Source organism: Schistocerca serialis, chromosome 5, assembly GCF_023864345.2.
Source record: "Schistocerca serialis cubense isolate TAMUIC-IGC-003099 chromosome 5, iqSchSeri2.2, whole genome shotgun sequence".
Taxonomy (NCBI): domain Eukaryota; kingdom Metazoa; phylum Arthropoda; class Insecta; order Orthoptera; family Acrididae; genus Schistocerca; species Schistocerca serialis.
In genome coordinates this window covers 572,189,764-572,215,802 of record NC_064642.1, presented here as the reverse complement: position 1 = coordinate 572,215,802, position 26,039 = coordinate 572,189,764, and the positions used below count along the sequence as shown (strand labels likewise).

At 39.8% G+C, this 26,039-nt stretch overlaps 1 protein-coding gene across 1 annotated transcript in view; it reads right to left on the bottom strand.

The window, feature by feature from the left end:
* The window catches only part of LOC126482097 (dynein axonemal heavy chain 7-like), a 482,833-nt gene that overhangs the window by 255,498 nt on the left and 201,296 nt on the right, over positions 1-26,039 (bottom strand). The window contains exons 11-12 of the mRNA XM_050106073.1: positions 7,326-7,543; positions 6,981-7,170 (exon numbers count right to left, since the gene is read on the bottom strand). Of these exons, the coding sequence (XP_049962030.1) occupies positions 6,981-7,170; positions 7,326-7,543 (408 nt within the window). The remainder of the gene's footprint in view (positions 1-6,980; positions 7,171-7,325; positions 7,544-26,039) is intronic.

Genomic DNA, 26,039 nt, shown 5'->3' with positions numbered 1-26,039 from the left:
ATCAGAACCAGTAGCTAAAACAACATCACCACACATATCAGAAGAATACTATATGCAACAGTAAAGAGCTACTGCATTTTTTATTGTGAGTTACAAGAGAGAAAAACAATCCAAGCAAGGCGAAACATATCTCATGTGCATACAAAATGAGCCCCCAGTGTCTACAGCAGAGCAACAAATATATGTACTAAAAGAAGCTGCTCTTGCACCAAACAAATATTTTAATACAAATGTTACTAAGACTCAAACTTTGTCTGTATTCAATGAAAACAAATCTTCCTGCTGTAACAAATGGTGCAAAAATGAACAGAAAAGACCATTACATTGGATTCATTTATAGATATAATGTAATATTTAAGAAATAAATTGCGCGTTTCAGACTTTCATGGCTGAATATAATCCAGATGTTCTAGTGGTAACAGAACATGACATAAAGCATGATGAAACCAGATACATTAAATTAGAATCTATTACCTTGTAATTATATACTGCATGCATCAGGTAGGAGCTAAGGTAGTTCTTTATGTTAATCAACATAATAAAGCAAAATAACTGCTATTTCTTGAACGGTACCGCAGAGTTTGGCTGCTTGAATTAACTGGGACTGTGACACATTATTAAGGCTTCAGGAACAGCACTGTGAAACACAGAGTTGTAGGTGTCTATTGCCCACCATATGGAGAGTTGGATGATTTCCTCAACAATACAACTTGTCAAGTCCGATGCAAAAAGCACACAATACTGGGTGATTTAAATATCGACACAAATTATTGTAATATTAGCGATTTAAAATTATTGGATTTATTGAATTTATTGAATGTGATAACTTCAGACACCAGAATAATAGATTTAATTGCCAGTAGGATAGACTATTCAATAATTAGCAAATCTGATAAAGATTGTATTAAGTTCTGTAACGTAGGATTCCAATTCCCTGATCATTATTTCCAGCCAATTGATTATTTAAATGTGAATATTCAAGAAATTGCAAAAATAATTCAGCAGAAATGAAGCTGAAGCACCATGATCATAACCAGATTCAAAAAGACACTAGCTAGAGAAAATTGTGACAATGTCTACCAGTTAAAAGGATCAAACAATAAATGATATGAATTCTACTCCATTCAGTTGAAGTATTTTAACACTTGTTGTCAAATTAAAACAAAAACAGTTATCAATAAGTGGGAAAAAAGTTAAGTTACAAATCACCAGCTAAATTAGTCAAGCTTGGAGAGAATATCCATGATTTCTATATGCTGCACAAATCATCTGGGCTGCATGTTTCCAAAGAAAAATATATCAGTACTAAACAAAGTTTCAAATCAGAACTTCTAAATCATTAGGAAACAAGTCCACAGTGGGGCAACAACACAGTCTGTAAATGTAAGCCATGCCTCCTAGAATCTCATTAACAAATGCCATAAACACACGAATGAGGAAGCAGTAAATATCAGACATGAATGTTAACTAATACAAGACCAAAAAATCGTTGCTAACATTCTTAACAAACATTTTATCTCCCCAACTGGCATAATAATTTCAGATGCAGATCTACTCAACATCCCAATACAATGCTACACAACAGATAAAGGTTTTGAATTTATAGGAGTATAAGAACAAAAGATAAGCAAAATTATTCGATGGCTAAAAAACAAACATTCAAGTGGTTGGGATGGTTTATCTAGCACAGCAATTAAAAAAAATGTGCAAATGTTGTGATCAAACCAATTACAGATCTCATCAATGGTAGCACCAATGCATTAAAAAGGAGTATTGTCAGAACAATACATAAAAAAGTATCATAGGAGGAAGCATCAGACAACAGGAAATTATCTCTGATTCCTACATTTAGTTAGATTTTTGAATCAGTGATGCTGGCACAGCTTAGGGCCTTCTTTTTTACTAAAAACAGTCTCCTAGCAGAAACTCAACATGGATTTCAAAAAGATCACAGCACCAAAACAGCTGTAACAGAAATTTTGCACCAAGTCTATAGCTATCTAGATCAAGGAAAGCATACTGTAAGCATATTTCTAGATGTCACAAAAGGACCTGGTGAGCCATGCACTTCTCTTGCAAAAACTGAGGGCATGCAATACCACACACACACACACACACACACACACACACACGCCCACCCACACACACACACCCACACACACACACACACACACACACACACACATCTCTTGAAGTTCTGTCTCTTTATGTAAATTATCATAATGGGGCAAGGAAAATCAACATTGAGTCTATGACTGAAACAGTAATGCAAGTGTGATGCAGGGGTCAAAATTGGGACAGTGTTTTTTTCTTGTGTATCTAAATGATACAATAAATCCTTATAATTCTCATATAATTAATTATGCTGATGATACCTCTCTATTGTTTTATGGTGACAACGAGAAGGATACAATATATTTTTCAACACATGGGATGTGGTATCGACAGCTACGATGCCACAACATAGGTGCGCTCTGATAGGTTGGCAATACCACACCAACACCGACGACAGTGCCCTCTAGCAGGTGCTGTGTAGCTCTACAAGAGCCACTCTGGATTCAGCCCATTTGATTCTGAGGAGACAACCTAGCAACATTGTTTCTACTTCATAGGGGGCTAGCCATTACAGACTTTGTTACTTCAGTTACTTCAATTATAGTTTGTCCAACTACTAGTAGCTATTAGTGTTGATACCTGTAGGTGATTTAAATTCACACTGAAGTACTGAGATTTTCACATCACCTGCTCCTACTTGCTTCCTACATTTGGCCTACCCTTCAGTTTACAGGAGCAGACGCACACGCTGCCTACCAGGTGGGATACAAAACAGTGGTGATGAGCAGGGACTAAACATTTTTTTTCCTCTCTTACCTATGTTTTTTTGCTCAGTACTGCTTTAGTTTTTTTTGTTATATCCCCGTGTGACAGTGTGACTGTATCTGCACGCTTCCCCCATTCGCTATAAGACTTTCATTTGTGTAAGCCATGGCTTCATCACAGGAACAGGCTTCACTGCCCATCTTGTATGTTTTCAGGCTCAGCAAATGACGCAGCTGCTTGTATACATAAATGGACTGGTCACACTACAAACTGCAGTTACTGCGGCACCTCTGATGCCATCGCCTGTCGAACGCAATCACTGATGGTGCCACCATTTCGTGCCTTCAATCCAGACATTGAACGCTGGCCAGAATACATTGCCCAGCTTGAGGCACACTTCGTAGCATACAACATACCAGGTACAGGGCAGCTTGCCTTCTTCATTGCCAACAAGGGGGTTGTGTTATACCATGTGCTCGTGAAATTGTTTACCACCACCTGCCCAGAAACTAAAACTTATGACGATGTGATTGATGCTTTGAATTTCCACTTCTGTGATAGTGTCAATGTGGTAGTGGCATGCTACAAATTCTCTGGCGTGGCCCTACTCAGTCCAATAAATCATGGTTAGTGGACCTTCAGGGACTAACATCTGATTGTGACTGTAATTGCTCATGTGGCAGCTCATACGCGGATATCATGATTAAAGACACTATTGCGCAGAATGTGGTGGATCACCGCATCCGCGAACAAATCCTAAAATTTAAAAACCCGTCTTTGCAGGAAGTTGTGGACTTGCTAGACAGACAAGATACATTAGACATGGCTACTTCCACATTCAACGTGACCCTGGGTGTTTGTACTGTTAGTGTGGCACAACACTGCACTCCTGCCTGGTCCCAACACAGCACGCCACGCCATGCCACTCGCACGCAAGTAAACAAGTTTCAATCCTGGCAGCCTCTAAGAATAGGAAATCATGTCTGAACTGCTTTTGTGCCCACCCACGGGACAGTTGCCCATCCTGTCAAGCACAGTATTATTTTTGTAATAAGAAGGGACATGTGCAAGCTGTGTGCAGTAAGAGAAACTCTACTTCACAACTTGTCTCCCATTCGTGTGACTCGCATGGGCATCACTGCAACAGAAACTGCTGTGCTCATGATTCACATCAGCCTATGGACGTTAACGCCATTTATTCAAAGCCTTCTGCTTCACGTGCTTCTACAGCTTGTTGTGGGAATCAAGTTTTGCCAGACACTTCCTCTCGCATTCAGCGCAATGCGAGAAAACGTTTTGTGACTTTTAACATTTGTGAACGTTCTGCTCGCATGCAGCTGGACACTGGTGCATCAGTTTCCTTACTGAACAAATAAATATATGACTTGCTTGGTTTTCCCCCACTTTGTAGTTCACATTCCACACTGACTGCATTTACTGGACAGGAAATCTCAGTGCTTGGTGCATGTAGTTTGCTAGCTATGTATGGTGCAACGACCCATACAGTGTCTTTCCATGTGATCCACTCTAGTGATGCTACGAACATTTTTGGCATGGACACATTTGAACATTTTGGTCTCGCAATTCAGGACAATGTACTTTGCTTCAACGCTAGTGACCATGCAGACAGTGTTGCCGTATTATGCGATGATTTTGCTGAACTCTTTCCTGATGGTCTTGGTTATGCCACAGGCTTTGCACCACATGTTGTAATTAAAGACAATGCCTTGCCTATTTTCTGACGTGCATGCCCAGTACCACATGCACTGTGCGATGCCATAGCTGCATAACTTAAGCATTTGCAAGACAGTGGTGTCATTGAACCTGTTTCTACTTTGCCACGGGCTTTGTCTGTAGTGTGTGTGAAGAAACCAAATGGTCGTCTCCGTATTTGTGCTGACTTTAAGTCTCCAGTAAATCCCTGGACAGTGGTAGCTATGTTTCCCTTACTGTGTCCTGAAGACAGTTTTGATAAGCTTGGTGTGGGAAAATTCTTTTCAACAATTGACTTGTGGGACTCATACTTTCAGATTCCGCTCGCTGAACAGTCGCAGCGCTATTTTTTTATCAACACCCACCTTGGATTGTTCAAGTTTTGCTGGCTTCTGTTTGGTTGTGCTTCGGCTCCTGCTGTTTTTCAGTCTTACTTGCAGTAGTTGTGTGCCACTGTCTCTGGTTTCTGAAATTATCTGGATGACATAGTTGTATCAGGTCACACCCCTGACAAACATTTGCAGAATTTGCATGTCTTATTTACTGTACTTTTCCAGGCAGGACTCTAGTGTAATAGAGACAAGTACAAATTTTTTCAAACTGAGATTCAATATCACGCAAACTCACGTTCATTGCGTCTGTGCACTGCTGCTGCCAGTTGAATCCAATGTTGCGAGATACAAGGTTTCCTGTGGTATTCAATAAATGACCATTTTTAAGACTGGTGGGAATTTCAAATCAAACACTGGACAGTTTTATATTAATTTCGAGTACAAGATACACCTGAATTTTGTCGGCCATTTTTCAGACAAAAAGTGAATATAGTATCACATAATTGCATGAAGTTCAAAGCAAGCAACTCATGCCACAGATGTGTAAGATATTTATGGAATATCATATACAGACAATGAAGACTGTAAATTCCTTCATTTGCACTTGGATGGCAGTCTTCAGTGGGAAAACCATGTTAACAATGTATTCAGGAAAATAATGAGTACACTGTATTTGCTCAGCCATCTGTCAAAACTGTATGTAATAAAACACTGAAAACCATGTACTGTGGGAGCATTTTCCCATTTATAAGTTATGGGATAAAGCTGTGGTTGTGTGTGTCACTGATGTGCACTTGAACATAATATTGGTGCTACAAAATAGAGCTGTTAGGCTGATATATGGTCTGGGATACAGGGAAACCTGTCATGATGCCATTATCAAAAATAAATATCTGACTGTATACTCATTGCTTATGTAAGATGTTGGGGATGTAAGTGCAGATATTCTGACCATTAATACCTCAATATGCACCCACTTCAGTGCATTAGTTGCTTTTTCTCTACGTCTAACAGTCTTCCTGTGAACACATCTCATAATTTACTATTTGATGCATTCTGAATGGTCGTAACTGCACCACTAAAACGACAATATCTATCAGTATACACTAACTATTTTGTGTCCACACATCCACATTTCACCACCTGACCTGCTGCCCAGGAGAAATTCAGTATTGTTCTTTCCATGTGTACTTGGAGATACTAACTAACCTAAGAACATCTTATTGTTCTCAGTTACCAATAAAAATATCTGCACTTACACACCTACCACCCTGTATATAGATTTATCACTGTTTCGAAAGCCATCAGGATGACATACCCAATTGCTATGATGTACATAATCACAACACAACAGATAAGAACAATTACTTCAGACAAAGAAAAAAAAAAAAAGTAACCTACCACAGTGCATATATCAGTGGTACGGTACGCTACAAGAAACTGCCAGAATCAATAAGATAATCCCTAGGGATCCATTTAAAGCAACATTAAAAACTTTTCTTGTAAATAACTGTCTGTGTTCATTTAAATAATTCTAAGCTGTATATATTATGTATTAAGCTTTATAGTTAATTATGTTATTTATCAAACCTTCTTACACAAATGCAATATGTACTGTACCTCTGAAACAATGTGACATTTGCAACAGCTGTCATTTGATGACTATACATGAAAAGAAATAAAAATAAAAATAAAATAAATAAAAACTGTGGCTCACCATCAAAGTGAGATTTCACTCCTATGGACATCAATAGAAAAAATCATATAAAATCAATTTCGTATAGAAAAAAATCATACAACGTCAATTTTGTAAACAGTCAAATGCCTGTATTTGAAGAAGTTGCAGAAAGGCTGGCATCAATTATTCAGTATTTACATCAAGTAATGAAACCAGATTTCTGATAGAAGGCCACAATAACAGCAACAAAAACAACATTAAAAAACGTACAGACAAATGAGAGATTTCTTTGTAACTGAATACCTGATCAACAAAAATTTATATGATGATTCTGTGCTTGCAAAACAGAATATAATAAAATTTCTAAATATTTTCAGCATATAACTGCACAGAACCTGTAAAAAAGTTCATATTAAAATTAATTGTCATGAACAAACCTTTCACTTTTCACCACTATTGTTAGAAGCTGCTCCTGTAGACCCTCTATTGGGAGGTAAAAGTTCACAAGTGTTATTTTGTTGTAGTCATGGAATGAATAGCGCGGCTTTTGCAACTTTGTAGTTATGTAAAATCTGAACTTTGTATTATATTCAACCTCCTTACTGAGCATTATTTTGAGTGATCCATCTGGAACATTGGAAGAAATATTTCAATTGAAAAAATTATATACATTTAAGATGGTAGATTATTTACAAATGAAAATGATTTTAATCATAAGTAAAAAATGTTGCATCTTAAAGATTGTTTTGATAAATTTAAGAGTATATTAGGTAATCTCTGACCCTTTAAATATATCCTTTTCAGGAGCACAGGATCTAAGGGTGGTTCAAGAGTTTCTCCAATGTTTTCAAGAAGTGCTGGTCGTCCAAACATTATGCAGTTTTCAATAGTACCCACATAAGTGGCATCTGTGAACTTTACTACTTCAAGACCATTTTTCTTTTCAACATTTTTGATCCATTTGTTACCTTGACTTTGAGGATCCACCATAATTGACCACCTGCAAAAAAAAAAAAAAATACACACCATTTAAAATCACTCTTTCCTAGCTGGGTGTAGACATCATACCAATATACATTCATATAATTATGAATGGTCATGTGAGGTACACAGTCATATGTTATTTTGTTCTTGGCAAAAACTGTATAGGAAATATATCAGCTGTAAATTACTGGAGAATCATTTCTGCTTCTTGCATAACAGATTATTTGCAAAGACTGGTATTGTTTTAACAGAAAACCATTGCCCTTAGTATACTTCTATTATTATGCTTTGCCTTTGCGTGAACAAGCAGCATTTTCCTAAAATTTGAGCTGCTTCACCCTATGTTTATTTACTCAGTCAGGATTTACAAAGGCAATCATCACATAATATATTAACTAAAATTTCTTACAGCTCTATACTGAATTACGATACTCCTTATATATGTTCTCATTATATTCTGCTGCATCACAAATATTCTTGAGCCACTGTATGGCCGAGTTACAGTGTTTGCTTATGTCCTTCAGTTCACCCTCACAGCCTTGCAATTCACACACAAATAAATGGTCCATTGATTGGATTTCACCACACTCACATTCAGGACCATCTGATAATCATCATATGTTCGTCAGCTCTTTGCATATACCAACACTTGTTCTGAAAGGGTTCAATGTTGTTGACAATTTCTTTGGGATATTGAATCCATCCCACCAAATTTTGGTTCTTCTGTTCACTTAAAACTCATAGTTCTTTCAAAGCTATCTTTGAGCCAAAGCCTTCTAGTTCTTTGTTGAATTTACATAAAAGTGGCCTGGATGTAAGTCTGTTTGTAGGTCCTAGGTCTTGGTGCATAGGAAGTTCTGGGTTGTTTAAAGGTTTCCTGTATGCTCTTGTGGCTAACTGTGATCACCTAATTTTGGGTAGTTCTATGTTTGCTAGAACAGGAAGCCTGGCATGTGGGAAAGGCCCTGAATGTTTCAGAGATTATCACCATTGTCTGCTTCAGTTGGATATTCACTTTAGCTACAAGTGCACTTTTCATCTATCTGAAAACCCACTTGGTATGTTGAAAGATTGCTTTTGATGTACAGAGTTAATCTAGTCAGTAATATTCTTTCAACTAATTTATAGGAGATATATATCAGGGATATCAGTCTGAGCGTCTTTGGGTTGTCTCTGTTTTTTTTAGGTTTGAGCACCACAATAACTTTTGCTTCTTTCCATGTCTTAGGGACTGTGCACCATCTGATGCATCTGCAGCGTTTGGCAAATCACCTTCTTCCTAAAATCCCAGTTCCTTGAAGAATCCTGGTAGTATCTCATCAGGCCCAGCTGCTTTTTCTGTCTTCATTAGTTTCAGGGCCTCGATAATCTCTTCTGCTTCCACTTCTTTCACAGTTCCCAAACTGGCTGTATTATGTGAGCAATATATTGTTCAAGTGTTTGAAAATCTCATCCTTTCAGCTATATTTAGTTGGATTTTGGAGGTCTGTTTCAGAACAGCCACGATTTCAGATGGACTCAAGCCCAGAGATGGCATGTCAGGAGCTGTGGCACTGCCTAATTTCCAAAGCATCCACCAGCTCTTCTTGATGGAATGCATAAACTCTAAACTTTCCATTGCCTTTTTTCATGTGCTTCTGCACTCCTTATTCATATGAGTTATCAGTTGTTCCATAGTCTCATCATTGCTGATCTTCTTACATACCTCCATTAGTGTTTTGCACTCTTTCATCCAGCAAGGCGTGGATTCAATCCTAATCCAGTAATTAACAGCATTTAGGGATACTTTGTGTTCAATGTTAGTGAATCTTTTGTCATTCTCACATTTTGGTGGTACCCAATTTATTGTCTGTAATGTAGGAAAAGGCAGATTGCTACTTACCATAAAGAAGACACATCAAGTCACAGACAGGCACAATTGAAAGACACTTACATAAAGCTTTCGGCCACAACCTTCATCAGTAAAAGAGAGACACATACCATTCACACAAACAAGCAAGCACACCTCATGCACACATGACCACTAACTCCAGCACCTCAGGCTGGCATTCCAGCCACACCTCCCATTTAATGTCTGCACATATGAAATGAAACGCCTGTACACAGTATATGTTCCACAACTTACCCCCTTCTTAACATTATTCTGTCACAATCATCTTTCCTTGTACTACACAAGGAGTGTGAAATGCTTTTTGCCTAAATTGCGTGTTAATGCTTTATATTCCCCCACTTCTAGGAAAGATGTTGGGACCTCTTTCTCAAAAAATCTCATTAACATACAACTATAAACAAATAAATTACTTTAAAACACTTGATATGATTTCCTTCTTTAAACAGGAATCAAATTTTATTTTTAAATTCAAGTCTTTTCTACTTCATTGTTTCAATTTAGGTAAATTGTGCTGAACGGTGTTAATCTACTTTGTGTATCAGCCTTTCTACATAGCAAAGATATCACTTTAATATATGAATGTATATCATGGCAACTTACTTATGGTTTTTATGTTTATTTATTTAACAACATATTGCATTCATGCCAGTATACTCAAGGGTTTCTTGTTTACTCTTGTATATTTACACAGTTAGATACCTTTTACACTTTCTCACATTATTATTATCTAAGGAGTTGCTTGTCTGGTCTCTAGAGTCAAATTTCAGTACAGGCTTTAGTGAACAAGCATGCAACATTCCTGCTCCAACCATTTTTGTCTCTAGTATCAGGTAAGTCTACTTGATTATACAACTTGTTCAGAGAAAATTTCCATAATGTAACAACCAGTCATACAGCTTCATACTTTGTATTCACTCGCTTACACTCCATCTAAGGTTAGTCATTGTGTCAAACCTCTACACCATTATACATGTGAGAGTACCCTTATACCTCCATGGACTCACTTGACCCAATTTATAGACCATCCCTTCTATGGGTCCATTTAGCCATACCTACTTCCTGCTTACATAAATGGTACAGGTCATGTCTCCCATGGATTCACCTGATGAAGGTACAGACCATTCCTCCTACAGATCACCAGCCTCTTCCTCTCCTACACCTTCTCCACTATTTGGGTATGACCCATCATAACTTCATCTGAAAACACAGTTACTTGGCCTCTTTTTCTATTTTTTCTCACTGTAAATGATATGTTTCTCCCATATCTGTTGCTTTCTGCTGACATTACCTGATTGCTCTCTGTCTAAATATCTTAGTTCCTCTCTTCTAACTTTTTTCTCCCTTACTCTTGTTTATAAGATATATAACATCACTATGTACACAAACTACTCGTAATTATGTATCTTGCTTCTACTTACTGTCTTATATTTACTAGATTTAGATAATACAAAAGAATTTAGTCAATGTTTTTCTTCTGAATAAATTAGGATAACATTAACATTTCATCTCTTGTTATTAAAATTTATTCCTGATGTACATACTCCTTGTTGAATACTAGTTATCAAACTTTCTTGTTCTTTCGTTAACTCTTAAGCACTTGCTTCTTATTTGGCTATGTATGTTAGCGTGCCATCAGTTTGTCTTGCCTTCCATCTCCTACCTGGACTCTTATATATATATATATATATATATATATATATATATATATATATATATATATATATATATATATATATATATATATATATATATATAAATAAAAACAAAGATGTATCTAAAAACAAAGATGATGTGACTTACCAAATGAAAGTGCTGGCAGGTCGACAGACACACAAACAAACACAAACATACACACACAATTCAAGCTTTCGCAACAAACTGTTGCCTCATCAGGAAAGAGGGAAGGAGAGGGAAAGACGAAAGGAAGTGGGTTTTAAGGGAGAGGCTAAGGAGTCATTCCAATCCCGGGAGCGGAAAGACTTACCTTAGGGGGAAAAAAGGACGGGTATACACTCGCACACACACACATATCTCCATCCACACATATACAGACACAAGCAGACATTGGTCTTTAAATATGTCTGCTTGTGTCTGTATATGTGTGGATGGAGATAGGTGTGTGTGTGCGAGTGTATACCCGTCCTTTTTTCCCCCTAAGGTAAGTCTCTCCGCTCCCGGGATTGGAATGACTCCTTACCCTCTCCCTTAAAACCCACTTCCTTTCGTCTTTCCCTCTCCTTCCCTCTTTCCTGATGAGGCAACAGTTTGTTGCGAAAGCTTGAATTGTGTGTGTATGTTTGTGTTTGTTTGCGTGTCTGTCGACCTGCCAGCACTTTCATTTGGTAAGTCACATCATCTTTGTTTTTAGATATATTTTTCTTACATGGAATGTTTCCCTCTATTATAACCATAAAAACAAAGATGATGTGACTTACCAAACGAAAGTGCTGGCACATCGATAGACACACAAACAAACACAAACATACACACAAAATTCAAGCTTTCACAACAAACTGTTGCCTCATCAGGAAAGAGGGAAGGAGAGGGAAAGACGAAAGGAAGTGGGTTTTAAGGGAGAGGGTAAGGAGTCATTCCAATCCCGGGAGTGGAAAGACTTACCTTAGGGGGAAAATAGGACGGGTATACACTCGCACACACACACACACACACACACATATCCATCCACACACACACACACACACACACACACACACACACACACTCACACATATATATGTGACTTACCAAATGAAAGTGCTGGCAGGTCGACAGACACACAAACAAACACAAACATACACACACAATTCAAGCTTTCGCAACAAACTGTTGCCTCATCAGGAAAGAGGGAAGGAGAGGGAAAGACGAAAGGATGTGGGTTTTAAGGGAGAGGGTAAGGAGTCATTCCAATTCCGGGAGTGGAAAGACTTACCTTAGGGGGAAAAAAGGACGGGTATACACTCGCACACACACACATATCCATCCACACATATACAGACACAAGCAGACGTATTTAAAGCAAAGAGTTTGGGCAGAGATGTCAGTCGAGGCAGAAGTGCAGAGGCAAAGATGTTGTTGAATGACTGGTGAGGTATGAGTGGCGGCAACTTGAAATTAGCGGAGATTGAGGCCTGGTGGATAACGGGAAGAGAGGATATATTGAAGAGCAAGTTCCCATCTCCGGAGTTCGGATAGGTTGGTGTTAGAGGGAAGTATCCAGATAACCCGGATGGTGTAACACTGTGCCAAGATGTGCTGGCCGTGCACCAAGGCATGTTTAGCTACAGGGTGATCCTCATTACCAACAAACACTGTCTGCCTGTGTCCATTCATGCGAATGGACAGTTTGTTGCTGGTCATTCCCACATAGAATGCATCACAGTGCAGGCAGGTCAGTTGGTAGATCACGTGGGTGCTTTCACACGTGGCTCTGCCTTTGATCGTGTACACCATCCGGGTTACAGGACTGGAGTAGGTGGTGGTGGGAGGGTGCATAGGACAGGTTTTACACCGGGGGCGGTTACAAGGGTAGGAGCCAGAGGGTAGGGAAGGTGGTTTGGGGATTCCATAGGGATGAACTAAGAGGTTACGGAGGTTAGGTGGACGGCGGAAAGACACTCTTGGTGGAGTGGGGAGGATTTCATGGAGGATGGATCTCATTTCAGGGCAGGATTTGAGGAAGTCGTATCCCTGCTGGAGAGCCACATTCAGAATCTGATCCAGTCCCGGAAAGTATCCTGTCACAAGAGGGGCACTTTTGTGGTTCTTCTGTGGGAGGTTCTGGGTTTGAGAGGATGAGGAAGTGGCTCTGGTTATTTGCTTCTGTACCAGGTCGGGAGGGTAGTTGCAGGATGCGAAAGCTGTTGTCAGGTTGTTGGTGTAATGCTTCAGGGATTCCGGACTGGAGCAGATTCGTTTGCCACGAAGACCTAGGCTGTAGGGAAGGGACCGTTTGATGTGGAATGGGTGGCAGCTGTCATAATGGAGGTACTGTTGCTTGTTGGTGGGTTTGATGTGGACGGACGTGTGAAGCTGGCCATTGGACAGGTGGAGGTCAACATCAAGGAAAGTGGCATGGGATTTGGAGTAGGACCAGGTGAATCTGATGGAACCAAAGGAGTTGAGGCTGGAGAGGAAATTCTGGAGTTCTTCTTCACTGTGAGTCCAGATCATGAAGATGTCATCAATAAATCTGTACCAAACTTTGGGTTGGCAGGCCTGGGTAACCAAGAAGGCTTCCTCTAAGCGACCCATGAATAGGTTGGCGTACGAAGGGGCCATCCTGGTACCCATGGCTGTTCCCTTTAATCGTTGGTATGCCTGGCCTTCAAAAGTGAAGAAGTTGTGGGTCAGGATGAAACTGGCTAAGGTAATGAGGAAAGAGGTTTTAGGTAGGGTGGCAGGTGATCGGGGTGAAAGGAAGTGCTCCATCGCAGCGAGGCCCTGGACGTGCGGGATATTTGTGTATAAGGAAGTGGCATCAATGGTTACAAGGATGGTTTCTGGGGGTAACGGATTGGGTAAGGATTCCAGGCGTTCGAGAAAGTGGTTGGTGTCTTTGATGAAGGATGGGAGACTGCATGTAATGGGTTGAAGGTGTTGATCTACGTAGGCAGAGATACGTTCTGTGGGGGCTTGGTAACCAGCTACAATGGGGCGGCCGGGATGATTGGGTTTGTGAATTTTAGGAAGAAGGTAGAAGGTAGGGGTGCGGGGTGTCGGTGGGGTCAGGAGGTTGATGGAGTCAGGTGAAAGGTTTTGTAGGGGGCCTAAGGTTCTGAGGATTCCTTGAAGCTCCGACTGGACATCCACATACAAAGTTTGCCAAGGTAATCCCATTCCTGATGTCCAGTCGGAGCTTCAAGGAATCCTCAGAACCTTAGGCCCCCTACAAAACCTTTCACCTGACTCCATCAACCTCCTGACCCCACCGACACCCCGCACCCCTACCTTCTACCTTCTTCCTAAAATTCACAAACCCAATCATCCCGGCCGCCCCATTGTAGCTGGTTACCAAGCCCCCACAGAACGTATCTCTGCCTACGTAGATCAACACCTTCAACCCATTACATGCAGTCTCCCATCCTTCATCAAAGACACCAACCACTTTCTCGAACGCCTGGAATCCTTACCCAATCCGTTACCCCCAGAAACCATCCTTGTAACCATTGATGCCACTTCCTTATACACAAATATCCCGCACGTCCAGGGCCTCGCTGCGATGGAGCACTTCCTTTCACCCCGATCACCTGCCACCCTACCTAAAACCTCTTTCCTCATTACCTTAGCCAGTTTCATCCTGACCCACAACTTCTTCACTTTTGAAGGCCAGGCATACCAACGATTAAAGGGAACAGCCATGGGTACCAGGATGGCCCCTTCGTACGCCAACCTATTCATGGGTCGCTTAGAGGAAGCCTTCTTGGTTACCCAGGCCTGCCAACCCAAAGTTTGGTACAGATTTATTGATGACATCTTCATGATCTGGACTCACAGTGAAGAAGAACTCCAGAATTTCCTCTCCAGCCTCAACTCCTTTGGTTCCATCAGATTCACCTGGTCCTACTCCAAATCCCATGCCACTTTCCTTGATGTTGACCTCCACCTGTCCAATGGCCAGCTTCACACGTCCGTCCACATCAAACCCACCAACAAGCAACAGTACCTCCATTATGACAGCTGCCACCCATTCCACATCAAACGGTCCCTTCCCTACAGCCTAGGTCTTCGTGGCAAACGAATCTGCTCCAGTCCGGAATCCCTGAAGCATTACACCAACAACCTGACAACAGCTTTCGCATCCTGCAACTACCCTCCCGACCTGGTACAGAAGCAAATAACCAGAGCCACTTCCTCATCCTCTCAAACCCAGAACCTCCCACAGAAGAACCACAAAAGTGCCCCTCTTGTGACAGGATACTTTCCGGGACTGGATCAGATTCTGAATGTGGCTCTCCAGCGGGGATACAACTTCCTCAAATCCTGCCATGAAATGAGATCCATCCTCCATGAAATCCTCCCCACTCCACCAAGAGTGTCTTTCCACCGTCCACCTAACCTCCGTAACCTCTTAGTTCATCCCTATGAAATCCCCAAACCACCTTCCCTACCCTCTGGCTCCTACCCTTGTAACCGCCCCCGGTGTAAAACCTGTCCCATGCACCCTCCCACCACCACCTACTCCAGTCCTGTAACCCGGAAGGTGTACACGATCAAAGGCAGTGCCACGTGTGAAAGCACCCACGTGATCTACCAACTGACCTGCCTGCACTGTGATGCATTCTATGTGGGAATGACCAGCAACAAACTGTCCATTCACATGAATGGACACAGGCAGACAGTGTTTGTTGGTAATGAAGATCACCCTGTGGCTAAACATGCCTTGGTGCACGGCCAGCACATCTTGGCACAGTGTTACACCGTCCGGGTTATCTGGATACTTCCCTCTAACACCAACCTATCCGAACTCCGGAGATGGGAACTTGCTCTTCAATATATCCTCTCTTCCCGTTATCCACCAGGCCTCAATCTCCGCTAATTTCAAGTTGCCGCCACTCATACCTCACCTGTCATTCAACAACATCTTTGCCTCTGCACTTCTGCCTCGACTGACATCTCTGCCCAAACTCTTTGTCTTTAAATATGTCTGCTTGTGTCTGTATATGTGTGGATGGATATGTGTGTGTGTGCGAGTGTATACCCATCCTTTTTTCCCCCTAAGGTAAGTCTTTCCGCTCCCGGGATTGGAATGACTCCTTACCCTCTCCCTTAAAACCAACATCCTTTCGTCTTTCCCTCTCCTTCCCTCTTTCCTGATGAGGCAACAGTTTGTTGCAAAAGCTTGAATTTTGTGTGTATGTTTGTGTTTGTTTGTGTGTCTGTCGACCTGCCAGCACTTTCATTTGGTAAGTCACATCATCTTTGTTTTTAGATATATTTTTCCTACGTGGAATGTTTCCCTCTATTATAACCATATATATATATATAAAAATAAAGCCCTTGTTGGGCTAGTGTTGTCGTCATACATGAAATAGCTGCCAGTGCAATCCCACTGTTGCAGCTTGTAAATTCTAGTATCTACTCTGTAAAAAGAAGAGATGTTGTGGTAGGAACTTTGCATATGGACAGAGGGAAGATACATTTGGTACTCCTAGTGGAAAAGTAAGAAAATGAAATGGAGAAACAAATATGTTAGGATAGAAGAAGAAAAGAAGAAGTACCCCATAGATGGATTCCCTTACTGTCCCACCCAAGGGAACCCATCTGCTACGGTACCACACTGTGGAACCAGACAAAAAGGTTGTTTGGCATCCCCTACAGAATGGACTTCACAATTGCAGACATCCGGTAAACTGATCCTAAGAAATCTTATGCAATGCAATGGAAAAGGCAACTATATTCACGTAAGCCATCATCAATGGTCAGTATAGTTTCTGTGGTTAGTCTATCATTGGTCAAGACTTGACAGAGGTGATATAACTACCCCTGATTAATCTACCCTAATAAGATTCAAATACCCACCCAACTATTCTATTCTTCATGTCTAAAAAAATGTTCAAAACTAACAGCTTCTTTTTTTTGTTGATTCCAGAATATTTAATTTATTATTATCCTCATAGTTTATGCAAAGACCTTGTGAGTTCAAGCATTTCTCTGCAAGTGACAGTGCTGTAACTTCCTCTACATTCTATTACTATCTATGATAATAAAGCTACAAATGTTCTTATTCTTGGCTTTTCATGTTCTACATGTACAGTGTACGTCTTCAAAATTTTCCTTGAAATGTTAATCTATAGTTAAGTTTATTAATGAAGCTCATAGCTATCTTCGTAAACATACCAGTACTATTATTATTGAATAAACATTAGACACCAAGCATACAGGTGTTGCAGTCAAATTTGTTTATGTATTTTTGGAAGTGCCAGTAGACGGTATAATATTAATAAAAGATAATAGAACAGTTGAAGAAGATAGAAATTCTCACCAAGAAAACTAAGATAGAGATATAGAAACAATTTAACTTGGACAGCTGGTGATCATCAGTACACTGAAGTCTAAAGGGCGTGAACTCTCCTGGAGCCTTAAATCTTTTAATCATATGTATATTTTGTAATCCTTTATCTTACCCTGTATAAGGGCCTATTATGTATGCTGCTTCTGGATGCAATATATTCTGAATTTTGAAAGGTCCACTGTAATGCTGAAAAAATTTGATCATTTCCTTCTTTCCATTCAAGCTATATTGAAAATCATGCACTAATACCAAATCATTTATTTGAAAGTTTGGTATAATAGCTTTATCATTGAATGCTCTGACTCTTTCTTGTGCCTATGTAATTAAATTCTCTTGTACCTTCTCTTGCAACTTTTCCAAGTCACTAACCAGTAAATTTAGCCATGTTAACAATTTAACAAAGGCTCTCCTATACAAGTTTTATCCATTATTTCTACAGGATTTAATCCTGTTGATATATGTCATAGTTCACTAAGGATCACTTGAAATCCCAACACTAATTGTGTCCAGGTAGCATACCTCATAGAACAATACATTTTCCACAGTCATCCAATTCCTTCATGACACATTCACGAGTATTAGTTTATGGACTATACTTGGATATAGTTATGCGTCTTAGCCCTTCCCAAGCAAAGAATTTCCTAAAGTTATTCATAATAAATTTTGGGCCATTCTTCTTCTTCTTCTTCTTTGCAGATGCATCACTTAGGACCATGTGTAATCAACATTTGCTGGCCTTCCTTTTCGCCCAGTATTCCTTCATAAGCAACAAATGGACTAGCTTTTGTTGGGTAGACCACATAAGTCGGTTAGTTTTTCTCTCTTCTTCCTCAAAACCCCGTGTGTTTGTGGTTTTTCTGATTTCATTTCTGTCATGTAGATTTGGAGACCCTAATTCTCTCATGTCTTTTTCCGTCTGTTTGTACTAATTCGGTCTTGTAGTTTTGTTCTTTAAAAATATATGGACTTTATGCCTTAACCTGTTTGAGTCCATTCTTTCTAAATGCCCCATTAATTGGATTCTTCTCATGCACATTGTGTCTGTTATTTTGGAGATATTTTTATATATTTCTGCATTGGGTTTTGGATAATGCACACCACCTTTAGTTCTTGGTCCTACAATTTTCCTTATTATTTTATGTTCTTTCACTTCTAATCCCCCTTTTAGTGTTCTGTGTTGAAGGTTTAGTGTCTCAGATGGATAGAGGGCTTCGGGTTTAGTTACTGTTGTGTAGTGTCATATTTTGCAGTTCCACGAGAGACTCTTTTTGTTGTAAAAGTTTTTTGTTAACTGAAATGCTATCTCCATTTTATGGACTCTTGATCTGACAGATTTCTTTTCATTACAATTTTCTGCATTCCATTCACCTAAATATTTAAATTATTTTACTCGAGAAATGTAGTTATTACCAATTTTAAGATCGGAAGGCGCATCTTTGATGTCAGTCATAAATTTTGTTTTTTCAAATGAAATTTGGAATCCTATTTTTGCTGCCTGCTCTTGTAATAATTCTAGCTGTTTCTGTACATTGCTAATGTCTTGGGTGATCAGTGCCATGTAGTCAGCAAATGCTAAACAGGCTAATTCTATGCCCTTGCATTTTGGTCCCAGTCTGTGTGATGGTGCACCTGCTTTTCTCCATCCTCAAACAACTTTTTCAAGAGCACAATTGAAGAGCACTGGGAACAGTCCATCTCCTTGTCACACTCCTGTGTCTATTTCAAAGTCTGTGCTCAATTCTCCCATAAATTTTACTTTGAATTTGGTCTCTGTGAGTGTTTCTTTTATGATGTTAGTTGTCTTTTGATCTATTCCAAATTCTGCTAACACTTCAAAAAGGAAATCTCGGTCTGTACCGTCATTTGGTTTTTTAAAGTTGACAAATGTGATGACATAACTTTTGTTTGAAGTACTATGCAGATATTTCATTGAGTTTTTCAAGTTAAGGATTTGTTCTACACATGATCAACATCTTCTGAATCCACCTTGGTATTCGCCTAGTTTTGAATCCAGCTGAGCTTCTGCTTGGTTTGGTAGGGCTTTAGACAGAATTTTGTATGTTATTGACAATAAAGAGATTCCTTTTTTATACAGATGATATATGATTGCTGTCTTCCAATCTGTGGGGATTTTTTCAGCTTTCCAGATTTCATGTATAATTTCTTTGAGTTTTGCAATAAGATTTTCTCCTGCATTTGTCCATAATTCTGTGATGATTTGGTCTTCTCATCATGCTTTGTTATTTTTCAGTGACTGAATTATCTCTTTAATCTCCTGTAAACTTGGTGGCTTTGAGTCTGGGTTTTGTTGTGTATGACGGAACTCAAATTTTTCTGCAGGCTTTCCACAATTCAGTAATTTAGAAAACTGTGTTGCAAGAATTTCACAGTTTTCGGTGTTGGTTTGGGCAATTTCCCCATGTTCATTTTTGAATGGAGTGATGGAGAAGAGTTTGTTAATTTTTGTTTGAATACTCTGTAGAAATTTTGGGAATTGTTTTTCTTGAAATCATTTTCTATGTTTTGCAATTTTTCTTTTCATTTTGTTTATGTACTGTTCATATTGCTTTTGTGACTGTTTACCTGATATCTTTGAGATCTTCCAGGGTGTTTTGATTCTTGTTGCACAACCAATTTTGCCACGCCTATTGTCTGAGATTTATCAGTTCGTCACACTCATCTGTCCACCATGGTTGTATATGTGTTCTTGTTTGCAGTGCTACAGTTTCAGCTGCTTTTAAAAGTCCTACTTGCAATTGTTGCAAATTTTGTGGTTTTAAATTTGGTGTTCTTTTGTAAATTGTTCATTACCATTTATCTTCTGTACATCATATTTACGGTGTGGAGCTTTCTTAGTGAATTTTCTTTTTTCTGGAATGACATCTAGGGAGAATTTTGTTGGGTAATGGTAAGAATCTAGGTCTAGTCCATTAAGAACTTTAAGTTTCATGATTTCTACTGTATTTATGTGGAAGATAATTACATGATCCAACTGATATTTGCCTAGTAATGGATTAGGTGAGATCCATGTTTTGGTTTTCAAGCCTCTTTTCTTGAAAAATGTTGATTTGAAAAATAGATAATGGTTTTTGCAGATTTCAATGAGTTGCATGCCATTCCGGTTGGCCTGTGTATGCCCTGACCATTTACCTACCTGGTATGAACATTTCTTTTCTTTACCAGTTTGTGCATTGCAATCGCCCATAAGGATTTTGACATGGGTTATTTGGGATTTTTTGGAGAATATTATCTAATTGTTTCCAGAATTCTTCTACTTTGTTTTTGTTAGTGATGTTAGTTGGTGCATGTTCATTGATTAGAGTGTATATCTTATTAGTTGATTTTATTGTCATTGTGGAGAGCTGACCCAAGTAAGATTTGAAAGTTGTGACTGAATCAAGTATTGATGTATCTACTACAAATCCAGTTCCAAATTGTGGACAATTTGCCAAAGCTCATTTTCAGGTTTTCCTTTGTATATCCTGTAGCCTCCTCAATCAAAAGGCTTTTCATATGTATATCATAATTCCTGAAATGAGATAAATCTATTTTATGTTCTCTGGATTTGTCCAGGATGTTTTTTAGTTTTGCCATTTTTAAGAGAGAATTTAAATAAAATGTCATTAGCCAAATTCTCGATTTTGGTTTGATTTTGTCATTACAGGGTTTTGCGGTACTCCATGCACACTTCTGTCATCTCCCCAGAATCTGAAAAGACCACTTGCAGTTTTTCAACAGTGGGATTTGACCCACTGGGGTAATTTGTCTTTGAAGATGCTGTAACCATGTTGATTTATTTGTTCTAGGCTTGTGGCTGAAACTGAGAATTCAGTCTGGTTAAACTCAGAGATCCACTTCTGAGTTTCATAGATCTGCCGCCACTAACATGTGGAATAGACGCTGTAGGGGTACTGCCACTAACCTGTGGAATCGTTGTGCCCTTTGTCCAAATATTTGGGCCATTATCACTTAATAGAAATCATGGTTTGCCCACATCTTGACCATATAAGATCTGTTTCTACACGACTGGAATACATCACCTCTATCTTGAGTGATATGATGGTGCTGTTCAAAATCACATGTCTATTTATCATTCATTCAGAATTTTCTAACTGAGGTAATGATACTTTTTTATAACACTCATACCTACTGGTAATCATGATAATGCTTTGGGAACTATACTCTGTGGTCCTTTTATACTGTTAATTTGTACATTATATTCTTTTAAAAACACATCTGAACACATGAGTCTTTGATGCAATACCTGTTTTCCATCAAAAATGACAATACCTGATAGTTCAAATAGATAATAATCAGTGATCCCCATGTTGGACCTGGAATTTCTTAATACTCCACACAATTGCTATAGTTATTTCTCTGTAGCTGTGTATTCATTTCATGCTTTGTTAAACTTCTACTAGCAAAGACTATCATTTTGTGTTCCCCCACTTTGGCATTCCACTTCCCTTGGAATAATTCTGCTGTAATTCCATACTCTGAGGCATCTACAGCTAGCTTAAAATGGCTCGTTCATTACAGGATGATTGAGAATAGGGGCATCTACCAGTGCCTGTTTCATATTTGTAAATGCTTCTGCTGCACCCTCATCCTATGACCAAACAGACCATTGCTTTAAAAGATGTACTAACCATGGATCTTTCGATACTCTCCCCTGAACATGTCAATTGTAGAATCCCACTAATCCTAAAAAGAAAGCAGTCATTTTAGATTTTGAGGTTCCAGACAATTCTGTATAGCTCTTAATCTGTCTGGGTCTGGTGTTATGCCCCTAACCCCAACTAAATGTCCCAAAAATTTTAATTCCTCCTTTCCAAAATGTGATTTCGACAATTTTGTAGATATCCCTCTTTTCATTCAATCTCTGCAAAGTTTTCATGAGTAAATGTCAATGGTCTTCCCAAGTTTTTACACTAACAAAATGGCATCTACATAAATAATTAGTTCTTGTAACAGTTCTTTACTTAATGCTTCATCAAGCAGCCATATGAAAACCAGCACTGAACTATTCAGCCCAGATGGTAATACACTAAATTGGTTAAGATTTTCCATCTAATAAAACTGTCGTATATTTTTTAAAGTCATTGTGTAACTTGATCTGCCAATAACCATTTTGAACCCATAAAGGTGAATATATTTCTTCTTAATGTTACATAACTCTTGCTTTTGTTATGTAGTTATCAAGGGCGATTCATCAGCTTTCTTAAATATCAACCTTTCACTAGTCAGTACATCATTTGCCATTTTATCTTGCAAACCTAACTGAGCAGTTGAAATTAAATGTATTTTCTTGTTTAAGATAAGGGTTGATTTATCTCAGCATCTAACTTAAATGGTACTTCATCATTGCTTCAATTGAAAATACAAAATAAAGTCTTGGCGTCAAAGGTTACAACCACTTTATCCTTAACAACCAATTCATGCTGAGTAACACAGGTAAATTTATATTTGACATTATTAATAAAGTTTGCCAAAATTCATGTTCTCCTATTGTAATAGATATTCTCAGTTCATGCTTCACAGGCTTACCTTTGATTCCAGTAATGCCTACTAAATAGACTCCTGTAACCAGTAATATTGTAAATACAGATTTGGTTTACATAGTACATCCTAGTTCTTGTGAAACTAATGATACTTTACTATCTGAATCAATATAAATATCTACAAAGTTTCCATAAATTCCCCAGTTACTATGGGTTTTGGTTGAAAACTCCCCTTTTCTGTTTCTCCTCCTTCTAATAACCATTGTCTTGTTGGTATGTTATGGGTAAAGGAAACTACTTTTCTATGCATGGGCCTAATAGCTGTTCATTATATGCGTTTTAGTGTTGTAGGACTGCCGAATCCAATGATGCACATTATATCACATGTAATGAACACTATTTTATTATTAAGAAGCACACATATACAGTAGATACACTCCTGGAAATTGAAATAAGAACACCGTGAATTCATTGTCCCAGGAAGGGGAAACTTTATTGACACATTCCTGGGGTCAGATACATCACATGATCACACTGACAGAACCACAGGCACATAGACACAGGCAACAGAGCATGCACAATGTCGGCACTAGTGCAGTATATATCCACCTTTCGCAGCAATGCAGGCTGCTATTCTCCCATGGAGACGATCGTAGAGATGCTGGATGTAGTCCTGTGGAACGGCTTGCCATGCCATTTCCACCTGGCGCCTCAGTTGGACCAGCGTTCGTGCTGGACGTGCAGACCGCGTGAGACGACGCTTCATCCAGTCCCAAACATGCTCAATGGGGGACAGATCCGGAGATCTTGCTGGCCAGGGTAGTTGACTTACACCTTCCAGAGCACGTTGGGTGGCACGGGATACATGCGGACGTGCATTGTCCTGTTGGAACAGCAAGTTCCCTTGCCGGTCTAGGAATGGTAGAACGATGGGTTCGATGACGGTTTGGATGTACCGTGCACTATTCAGTGTCCCCTCGACGATCACCAGTGGTGTACGGCCAGTGTAGGAGATCGCTCCCCACACCATGATGCCGGGTGTTGGCCCTGTGTGCCTCGGTCGTATGCAGTCCTGATTGTGGCGCTCACCTGCACGGCGCAAACACGCATACGACCATCATTGGCACCAAGGCAGAAGCGACTCTCATCGCTGAAGACGACACGTCTCCATTCGTCCCTCCATTCACGCCTGTCGCGACACCACTGGAGGCGGGATGCACGATGTTGGGGCGTGAGCGGAAGACGGCCTAACGGTGTGCGGGACCGTAGCCCAGCTTCATGGAGACGGTTGCGAATGGTCCTCGCCGATACCCCAGGAGCAACAGTGTCCCTAATTTGCTGGGAAGTGGCGGTGCGGTCCCCTACGGCACTGCGTAGGATCCTACGGTCTTGGCGTGCATCCGTGCGTCGCTGCGGTCCGGTCCCAGGTCGACGGGCACGTGCACATTCCGCCGACCACTGGCGACAACATCGATGTACTGTGGAGACCTCACGCCCCACGTGTTGAGCAATTCGGCGGAACGTCCACCCGGCCTCCCGCATACCCACTATACGCCCTCGCTCAAAGTCCGTCAACTGCACATACGGTTCACGTCCACGCTGTCGCGGCATGCTACCAGTGTTAAAGACTGCGATGGAGCTCCGTATGCCACGGCAAACTGGCTGACACTGACGGCGGCGGTGCACAAATGCTGCGCAGCTAGCGCCATTCGACGGCCAACACCGCGGTTCCTGGTGTGTCCGCTGTGCCGTGCGTGTGATCATTGCTTGTACAGCCCTCTCGCAGTGTCCGGAGCAAGTATGGTGGGTCTGACACACCGGTGTCAATGTGTTCTTTTTTCCATTTCCAGGAGTGTATATTCGTGATTCTCTGTCCATGTATGTAATCTTTCGCGCACAGCTACAGACTGCTGCAAAGAGCTTCGCAAAACCAAGATCTTACATGTGACTTGGTCGATAGTTGGCACAATTACATCCTAGATGTTGGCACCTTTTCCAGGACGTTCTCCACTTTCAGTAACTATTATACAGTACTGCTTTGCGATCACTGTATGCTCTGTTCCTCTTTGATTTCCCTGTGTTCTCACTACTAGCTAATACTTTAGGCACAAATACTAGTGAAGGTATATTGCTGTTTTGACACTCCTGGGGGTATGAAATGTTTTGCCCACTCATAGGTTTATTCCCATTTTTGTTTCCTCTTTGTAGTTGGTAAAGATAAGTATTTTGTTTCTTAATGAACTTGTTTGGCAATAATTTATTATCCACACTATTACTTCCCCTGTTAACCCCTGGCATATGTTCATTTTTCTTTGTTCAGTGAATCTAATCCGCAACAAAAGTTAATAAATCATTGACCACTGTCCGGCGTCTGTATCCCACCTCCTTCTGAACATAATGCGGTAACCTACATAACAATATTTTGACTAAATGGATCCCCTCTATTGACTTATCTAAATATTTAGAGCAAGTCAAGTGCCATTCTATATATTACTTGAACCTTCCCCAAGAGTTATTATAGAATTTCTCTTGTGCATTAGTAGACCAATATTTTCTCTTAAACTTTTGCTTAAAATCCTCCCAAGAGGAAAAGTCATCAGAATGAGTAGTACCCCACTTTGCTGCATCACCTATCAAATAACTCAAGGCAAAATCTATCTTTTCTCTGTTCTCTCAGGTTTTTGGTAAAGATCTAGAAAATATACTTAATTGGGGGGGAGTTGAACTTCTCCATCAAGTTTGAATTATAGAAAGTGCTTTGATAAATTCATGTTACTTCCCAATTCTAACTCCTCTAATAAACTACTTGATAATCCACTGTTATTTACACCTGCCTTCCTATGAATTCCCTGCTTAGTACTCATAGTAGCCTCCCATAGTCTTGTTAATTCTTTTTTGTGTTCTTCAGCACTGTCCCTTAGAAAAAAAAAAAATTAAGCGATTCTACTTTCTCTTGTATGGTAGAGTTTACAAATTCATGTAATTGTTCCTCCAAACTTGATATTGTTTCAGGTGTGTCAACCATTTCTCAAAATTATTTGAATTGTTCTAAAGCAGTTACATGCTCATTTGTCTCTGAGATATGCTGTTTAACCTGGTTGAACCCACT